The sequence below is a fragment of the Lingula anatina genome, chromosome 3 (genome assembly GCF_051362555.1).
Source record: "Lingula anatina isolate TDL-2025a chromosome 3, LinAna3.0, whole genome shotgun sequence".
Classification (NCBI taxonomy): Eukaryota; Metazoa; Brachiopoda; class Lingulata; order Lingulida; family Lingulidae; genus Lingula; species Lingula anatina.
This window is the reverse complement of record NC_141769.1, coordinates 8,625,771-8,635,319: the sequence shown is the minus strand read 5'-3', so window position 1 is coordinate 8,635,319 and position 9,549 is coordinate 8,625,771. Positions and strand designations below refer to the sequence as shown.

Below are 9,549 nucleotides of genomic sequence, written 5' to 3'. Positions count from 1 at the left end.
CTATGTCAAATGGATCAGGCTCCATTTATATAAGAGACTGAATATTCTAGTTGTCTTTGCCGCAATTCTATTATTTGTTAATCTTGGCAAGATTTAAGGAAGCCACTTAATGAACTTTGAATGCCCAATTGTCTTTTTGTGTGCTTCGTAAAATGCTTACATTAAGAACTTGTCAAATGTTCATGTCACAAAATTCTTAATAAATCTCTTTAAAAAATTCTTAATTAAAACGAAGAAAACACTTCGCAAAAAAGGAACTTCACAGATGCATTTCCTTATGTATCTAATGCCGCGTGGCGAAAGATAATTTATATTGCTTTTATTTTAAGGTTGCGCAAGAATTAAATAATGAATTGATTTTCAAAGGAAAACCTTATGAGTACTGAGAAGAACGTGTTTTCCGAGGGGATATTAATTTCTCAATTACATTCTGACACATTGCACATGACAAATGATGACGCTGTAATAGATTTGAACGAGACGGTAACAACTGCTATTCCTCGACAATGACTGCTGATTGATGGGTGCGAATAACGAAGGAAGTGCAAAGAGGACAACCTCGTGCACTCACACACGCGCGCGCGCGAGCTCTCGCGTGATATCCCTGTTAATAACAAGTAAGCTCAACCACGAGACATTTGAATTGAATATCGAGTTCTAGATTTAAGCGATAAAAGATATTTAACATAAGTTGGACTAACTTCTCGCTAAACAGTTTTGTCGTGGTGTATGGAGATTTGTGTACACCGGTGTAAAGTATATTCATTTCACAATGTGTGAATTCACAAATTTCATTTATTCAAATGGTGAAATGCTATCGATCAAAACCAACTTGTTTCAAAGCCGTAATGTACAGGCATGGCATGGCTTAAACGTTACTGATGAGTTCCTCGCACTCAGACTATTCTCTTAACCTTTTCATATAAACAATGGTTAAAAGGTATTCAATATAGGATTAACCAGCCAAATCGAAATTTCCCTTAGAAATAAAAGTAATTTTCTCCTTTCTGAGAATCATTGCTAGACCCGTCCTTGCACTTGTATTATAGCATTTCTGACTAAATTAATTAGTTCTAAGTGACTGGCAAGTACGTCAATTACGCCGCCATATCTTCCTGTATTGTCTTTTTTAAATTTATTTTTCTTTTTTAGGAATTCTATCATTTTGAATTAGTGAAATGGCAAGAATGAGTAGTTTTTGCAGAAAAAGTAAATATAGAAATTTGCATCTGGCGTCTTTTTAAACATTGACACCTTTGAGCAAATTAGCACACCTTTGAGCAAATATTTGTCCCCAAATCAAGATTTGCTATCCTTTTGGCTTTTAGAGATTAAAAAAAATACAAGGACTAGAGGTATGGTTTTGGTGAAGGAAAACCAACACAATCAAAGCGCAGCAAAAAGTCTTAAATCATTTTAAATATTAAAATCTATTCTGAGTTAAGTTGGTCAGTTATCACTATATATTACCAGTTAGATTAAAAAGATTACCCTGAATTGCGATCCAATTTATACACAATGGTCTGGACGACAAAGCGAGCACGTGGCAAGGGGCCTGAAGATGAATAACGATATCGTAATGTCCGGTCCTTCTTCTCTATGGACAGAATGGCCATTTGCAACATGCATTATCTGTCAGATACAATCACTGATGGGATTATGAGTGAGACATCGCTTGAAATGTCAGAAATGTAACAAAATCTAATCTAGAAATCTGGCAGTCTGCTTGATTTAGTTTGAGTTAGTGTGTCCAACGCAGTAAGGCGCTGCTTTACTGAAAACAAAATCGACAGTCGAGGCAATGAGGTGAAAATTAATCGAAAAACTAATCACGAAAGCCTATTACTCCCTTCTGATGATACTACTCTGCCCGTTTGTCTCGAACCAGCTGTTGTGGTACTCGTTATCTCTGCTCAAGATGGGTGCCATATGGAGTTTAGACGCGTCGTATTTCATTAGATAGCAACTAAGGCTGCATTCATCACCGTTACACTTAAACTCATTCTATATTATTTTTCGTTGATCAGCATGATATGAGGTTGCACAAGGTATGATGAGAGAAACATCAAGCCGTTTTATATTATAGCTTTCCTCAAAATGCAAGGTAAAAAATAAAAACGCATAAAATGCCGGATAGTTATTAAAAATCCAATGTAGTTATTAAAAATCCAAAAATGCATTGCTTTGAAGAGTCTGTCTGACAGCGTAAATTCACTCGAGCAACTGCTGTACAGTTGTGCATAGGTTGCAACCTATACAAGCTTGTCGTGACACATATCATTGCTCAACACTAGATGAGCACTAGAATAGCAGCACTATTAATATTGATACATGATTGTAATGAATGCTCTGTGATATTAGTACCCTCGGGAATGCTTGCAAAATACTCTTTTTCTGTACGCTTCATTTAACATATATCTTCTTTAGATTAAGAAATAATAACAGAATATAAACTGCCATAGATATAAGACGCACAAGTTCGTTACACACTCATCAATGTTTTGATTGTAAGACGATTTGCTGTGGGGCAATTGAGCAATCAGCTAAGTGATATTGCGAATGGGCGATATTTTTCATTCTGTGTTGCAGGCCGCAGGTACTTTAATTGAACAACATACAGAAAACAAACAACATGGAACAGGTCTAACCGACAGTTATCAATCACATACACCCGCAAGTTCTAATACAGCTCATCTTCTCTCGTTAACAAATGAAAAACCATTTTTCCTTTCAATTCTAGCTGGCGACACAGAAATGCTATATATTAATGATGACAGATATATGGGTAATTGGCATTATCTAAACTGCCATTGTAAGCATTGTTTAGGCTTTGATTACGTTAAGTATAGAGGCTTTGGGATTTTTGAGTCTATTAAAATTAGAATTTGTACAGTTCTGCCATACATTGAGTACCACACACAAATTGTCACAAAAGTGGAGAATATTGCACAACAGGAACTTTATCTTACCTGCTTGTTGTACGTGAGAAACGCTGCGTTCACCAATCGAACAGCAACTCGAAAATTCTGATGATAATGAAACACTTATTACAGTGCGCTCCTTTAGTCCGAAGAGGCATAATACATCAAAGTAAATATTCTACTACTGACTCCGAGAAATAATTCAGATATAATGAGAAATATCTAACACCTTTTACCAATAACAACGATGACGGGATATCTAATTTTCGATAGACGATACTTCACCGTGTTGGTGTGAAAAGGAGGATGGGAAAAATAACCTTTTCAAATCATCAATACTTCATCACGAGAACAATTATGTTTTGACGCGAATACCCGCAATTTGCAGTGTGAAGATAATGACAATGCTCTTCGAGTAGTTGATAATCCATAAAGTAGACTGCACAAACCATGATATTTGTTCATTATGAATATCACACCAGATATTTTCAAGGCATGAGCATTCTCTTTTTTAATACACTCAAACAAAATTTTAGGAGGGAAAGCGACGTGTGGAGTCATGCTTATTGATTTTGAGAGGAAGGACAAACAGAGAGAAATGACATAGTTCCGTTTCAATACTGACATGTCAAATTACATAAAAAAGAAGGGATATGACATATTATGCTGGATTTACAGTCATCGTTTATTATTTGAATCAGATCTATAATTGCCATGACACAGTAGGAACTGAAGGGGGCCCAATTAAATCCGTTATCCCAGGGTCAACGAGCGGAAGTCTGGTTGTGTATATTTTCAACGAACTAATCATGACAATCTTCTGTAAAAGTTCTGTAAAAGGTCTTCATTTCTTTCTTACATGCTGAATAATGAAACACTTAAAATTTAATTCTGATATCATATTTTTTTCTTGCAAAACGAATACCTTATTTCACTTGATGTACAGTATATAATATGGTATGGATTGTATTTGAGATTTCTAATTTTCCTGTATTGCAATGCAATTGCTATGACAGAAAATCTGTCCTAAGACAGAATTAAACAGTTTGAATCAAACTGTTTGAATCAAACAGCGTGAGAATTAACCTCTGTTTCTTTTGGTATTATAAATCTTGCGTTATTGAGATACAAGAATTTTTACTTTTATTGAAATTGCCTTGTATATTAAGCGACATATTTCCTTCACTACAAACGGTGTTATGCATTCAAAAACGCATGGGCCATTTTGAAGCTCCGCTTTCTATCTGTTAATCACTGGTTTTGGTCATGAACACGCCTTTGACGTTTTCTGGTTCGAAAAGCGTTCGTACAGCGTCTCTAAGACGTTAAAATACCAAATGATTTCGTTTGACAAACACCTGGTGAGCGTCTTGATGCAAAAACCGATATCGAGATGTTTGGAATATTTCATGGTGGGTGTCTTGCACTTGTTTTAAATGTAGGCCTACCACCACAGAGCTCTAAAGAAGATGTCAGGTCTGTGGCGCAAAGACAGGCCCACTTGTACACACCAAAAGATAAACCGTATGGATTTCTCATTTTTTGTGGCCAACATTTTAATATTAAGAATAGTGGGTCTGATTTGACTACATTGTACGATAAGCTACAGTTACAACTGGGAATCTTTATAATATGCTTGAGTACACTGATATTCAGTGAATATCGTCCTCTATAACGTGCACAGTCTATCGGGTTCAGGAGGAATGGATTGGAGATCATACATGCGTATCATGCATGTAAAACTGTACATATTTTTCTCAACTCGTTGCTGAATTATATCTTTTGAAACAGATTTTCGCAAGTCTATGGGGAATTTTTGATGGAAATATCTAACTAATACACACACTTCTTAAAGACGTGATGAGAGTCTTCAGACGTCTCCAAACGTCTCCAAATCGTTTTAAAGACCACAATGTGGTTGAATGAGAAGGGAAATTGAGTTCAATTTTCTGTAAATTTCTGTCATATATCTATATAATGTATTGGTTCGCACTGATGGATATTTGTATTTGCTCTATGATAATATTTAAAACCCAACCACTTTATGAAAGTCGGTGAGTAATGATGAAAAATAACCCGGCTCTCAGAGGCAATTAGTGGAAGATTCAAATCAGTGCGACTGTAGGGGGCACTGCAATAAATCCGCCATAGTAATATTTATGATATTGTTACGTCTATCCAATAAATCATTATTGCCAAAAACTTAGTCATTTAATTTAGCGGTGTCAAACTGCATATATCATTGGCTCAACAGATTGATAATTTATACATACAACTAAGTCCTGCTCTGTCAGGAACCACAGTATGGTATAAAGCTCGCATACTGTATACAGAAACATTGAGGCCATGTACAAAACAATACGAACCGAGGTAAAAGAGAAAAGCAAGAAACAATTTCACCCCTACATCATTGGCAAAATGACCGCACTTTATCTAAATACAAATAAAGCTCATGAACACTAGACATATATGATAATAATATTATTAACATTATAACCGTTATGACAGGGTTTTTTAAGCCTGATTTTGGCTGGCGGGGGATATGTCCTCAAAACAACGCTTAACGCTGAAATATTTTGGACCCATTCAACCACTGGACTTGGTCTCGCAGACTCATATGATCACGATGGCCTTGCCAAGTAATTCCGGATGTGGAGTTATACCGAGGCCAGGCTCGTTGCTTGCCTGCATTGTGCCGTTCACCCTTTGGGGCCCTCCCGCAGCAATGCTCACCTGGAAGTGAGAACGGTGAAATTAAGATATGGTAATGGGACATTTATTCATCAATTTGAAATGATTTCCCAAAATAGATGTGTAAGAAAAGTGCCTCTCTAACCATTGCCTTCTGCATCTTATTCTTAAGCAGTTTCAAACATTCGTTCGGAATTCATTATTACCTCTATGAAATTGTTGGTCACTTTGTATACACCCTTAAACTAAATGACAAATTCAATAAAAGAAAAACTTTATAGAGTTTAGAACCCTACTGTGTTGTAGCTGTTAAAATCAGTTGTTGTAAAGCGGTACTTTTCCGGTGTACTATGCGCCAGGTGTGCAATAGCTGCTGTCACAATGTCGCTGCCCCAAGTGTCCTCCAAGGTCATTGCTAGGCCAAAGGTCACACAAAGGTCACGAGCCTAAAACCACGGGACTATATTGAATATAACACGCACACATACTGGTACATACACACAAAACCAAGTATGTAAGAGCTCTAACTTTTAAAATAAGGAAATACTAAAATTAGAACAAAAACATAAACAAATTATAGAATAAGATTTAAAAAAATTAATCAAGACATCTATAAGGAATAATTAAACAAATTTTAAAGTGATAAACATTTTTCAGACATCGATAGAATAAAATATTTATTCCAAGTGAATATAATACCTGCTTTGCTTTCGTTAGCCCTCCCAATTTACTAATTTTCAAATTCACAACGTCAGCAGCTCTGTCAACATGCGCACGAACCAAGGAATCGATGTCATCTATGTTCTCGTCCAGAACAAATGGCTTGCTGCAGTGCTGTCGCACGTGCATGCATTCATCATACGACAGGCACGGCTGTTCGATGTAGACGTCCAGGTCTTGAACGGCGTTTGCTATACGAATAGCCTCGTGTGGTAACCACCCGGTATTGGCATCTGCGACCAGAACGTCACCGGGATCCAGAGCTTTGCGAATGGTACGAATTCTGGCGATGTCCTCGTCAGGATTGCCACCCACCTTTAGCTGGGAAACGAACACAAATGACGGCATAAGTATGGCTATGCAGAAAAATCCCTATAACTTTGGGACGGGAAAAATTGTTAGAGATACTGCTTCGAGAACGTCAAGCTAGGTAATGCTCATATAAACTTCAGCTCATGCCAATAGAATTAGATAAATAAGACATAAATGAATGAAATAATAATAATAATAATAATAATATTTCTTTGCGGCCCCCTGTATATTTTTAAAGAGTGCTGTCAAGTCTGGATGTTGGGTTATTAAATTGAGGAAGATCAAAAGCTGCACGTTGAAAACCATTTGTCGCAGTTATGTCTCATCGCTGGTGAATTTAGCACTATTATTACATAAAAGCGAATCCTTGTTAATCGTTTTTAGAAAGCTTCTACAATATTGCAATATGGCAAATACGAAAAGGTTTGAATCGCTTAACGACTTTGAAAAAGGCCGACGGGGGAATCTGAGTAATGTAAAATTTGGGCGCAGTAGAAATGTGCAGCGAAAAAAAAAACATATGCAGAATACTGCATACTGCCGGTTCACAAAAAGCATGTAGGCCTGATTACCTTACAATATGGATTCTTTCTCGGTTTAACAGAGCCCAGCTAACTATTTGAGACCATAGAGATGTCTTAAATAACCAACCAAAAATATTAAGCGACATGCAATGCCAAAATATACCTGAAACTTTTTATACCCTTCCTTCTTATACTGAAGAACGTTCTCTTTCATCAGTTCTGGGGGTAGCTGACTAATTGCTCTGTACAGATCAACCGTCTCCCCGTAGCGTCCCCCTAACAGGGTACAAACAGACTGCTTGGTGACCTTGCCAAGGATGTCCCAACACGCCATGTCTATGGGTGACTTCACGTAAGGATGCCCCTTTAAGTGGTAGTCCATTGCGGTGTTCAGTGCCCCTGAATTAAAATTCACTTCTTTTTATTCCTTTTTATCTCTGCAATGTATATAAAAAAGTCTTTGTCGAATATATGCAGTATTCCTGTTATCTATAAGATTATCTCACTAAACATTTATAATATTTGAAATATACCCCCTGTGTTTTGGGGAAGTTTATTAAAGAGAAGGTCAATTTAATGACTTGTGGAAGTTCGCTAAACTTTCATGTAAATATGTACATGTACATAGGGAGGTTTGATTGTTACCGATTTCAAGAGGATTTCGTCCGATGAGGTGGGGTCCCAGTTCTTGAATTCCCGTCCTCACACCCCTGGCGTAGGATGGAAGGTAATAAGGGCCCAGGGGGCACACCTGTAATTTCAAACAATTTGATTCAAATACACACTAATTTTAAAATTAAGATTTGAAATTTCAAGAATTCTAGTTTTACACTCACCCTCAAAATGAAGACAGAGACTTGTCACGATAACAACTGTACTTTTCTGGTTCAATAACGGGTACGTACATAGAGCGTAATTATTTCAACACTTTTGCAGAAATTTCGGGGATTTATCTTCGCTTTGCACCGGGTCTCACGCTTATATCGGCCAATTTTAGTGTGAATTGAAAGGCTCACCAAATCGGGGCATAAGTGAGCTCAGCACCTGTGCTATATTGCATTAGCACATTTGGGACAAATAAAAGCCAATGTATGTAGTTACCCGGTTATCATATTATTTTAAGTGTACTGTGTGTGAATGAGAAAAATGTCAATATTGTTGTCAATGAACTGTACGTTCTTTCGTCTTGGGAGTTCAACCCCTTGACTCTGATAACATAGGGTTCGATGAGTGGTTTAAAATATTCAACATTCAAGTATGCAAGTGAAACGCAGCAAACTATGGTATAAAAGACCAAAGGGACTCAAGGGCCTTTATCACAAAATCGATCTTGGGGGACTTAACTACTTTGCAAATTTTACTGTCCTGCAAAAGAAGCCCAGGCACTTTATATCTATGTGAAGCAAGTCCAGGTTTTAATTTATCACATCAGTTATCACACTCAATGTAGACCACTTCCCAAGTGAATGTACCTCCCCAAATCCCGAGATGCCAGCATCCGTGTCAATCTGAACAACCGAGCTGTCGAATGTCTCCACACTCTTTCCTGCCGACCATTTATACGCCCCCTCTTTCAACGGTAGGTCCACCTTGTATACTTTAATACTGGTGATCTTCATGGCTGTATGTAAAGGTGGACGCTTACAGGTGCAGACACTTACACGCTTCAGCTACACTTTTTTGTTGACAGAGTCACCGACAGAGTTGACCTACTTGCAGTGAGCTGTTTCACTATCTTAGGATGTAGTGGATGTGTTACTGAAGGGGGTACAGGAGTTATCTACCATTGGTTGGGCACCAGAACCATATCAGTATAACCACTAAGCTTGCTTTTACCAGTGCATCGACATATGATAAGTCAAGAATTATACTTCCTAGTGCCCTCGATTGAATATTTTATTTTATATAGCACTGCTCACCGGTTAACCCAGGGTGCCACACAAGAAAAGTATATTAAAAAGGGCAATTAAATTTTGGTACATCTGTACAAGATCTTTTCAGGACAGTTTGGCACATTTTCTGTTGGCGTAGATAATAGAACCGTGTGCATGTCAGAAACGAAAACACTCAAAAGTTTGAATTTAGGCGCTTTACTGACATAAGTATCAGAGCCACACACCTCAAAGACTGTTGAATCATCCGCGAACTTGCATGTCGTTAGGACAGCTAGCCTGAAGGTTGTTGTTCTTGATAATAAATAAGAACTGACCCAGCAAGGTTCCTTGAGCGACAACTGAGGGCAGAGTCAGTCAGATAGCATATCATGTTTTTTTCACTCTTTGAGTTGCAAGACTCGTTGGTACTGGAGATGGAAGCTGGCAAATTCGGGTGAGGTCGTCTAAAGTTTAATTTTAGAACTCGACATACACACACACACACAC

General features: G+C 37.6%; 1 protein-coding gene across 1 annotated transcript; it reads right to left on the bottom strand.

The window, feature by feature from the left end:
• Positions 1-4,452: 4,452 nt before the first annotated feature.
• LOC106158194 (uncharacterized) lies at positions 4,453-8,891 on the bottom strand. The gene is made up of 6 exons (XM_013534098.2): positions 8,641-8,891; positions 7,814-7,919; positions 7,332-7,567; positions 6,312-6,653; positions 5,909-6,058; positions 4,453-5,654 (listed from the first exon to the last, which is right to left on the bottom strand). Exons 1-6 carry the CDS (start codon positions 8,785-8,787, stop codon positions 5,535-5,537), a joined length of 1,101 nt encoding a protein of 366 aa, XP_013389552.2. The 5' UTR covers positions 8,788-8,891; the 3' UTR covers positions 4,453-5,534.
• Between the last annotated feature and the right edge of the window lie 658 nt (positions 8,892-9,549).

Excerpts from the sequence above, each read along its gene's own strand:
- LOC106158194 (XM_013534098.2), bottom strand. The coding sequence starts at position 8,787 with ATGAAGATCACCAGTATTAAAGTATACAAGGTGGACCTACCGTTGAAA. Across the intron at positions 7,920-8,640 it reads GCATCTCGGGATTTGGGGAG|GTGTGCCCCCTGGGCCCTTA; the intron begins GTACATTCACTT and ends TTGAAATTACAG. Across the intron at positions 5,655-5,908 it reads ATTTTAACAGCTACAACACA|GTGAGCATTGCTGCGGGAGG; the intron begins GTAGGGTTCTAA and ends TCTCACTTCCAG.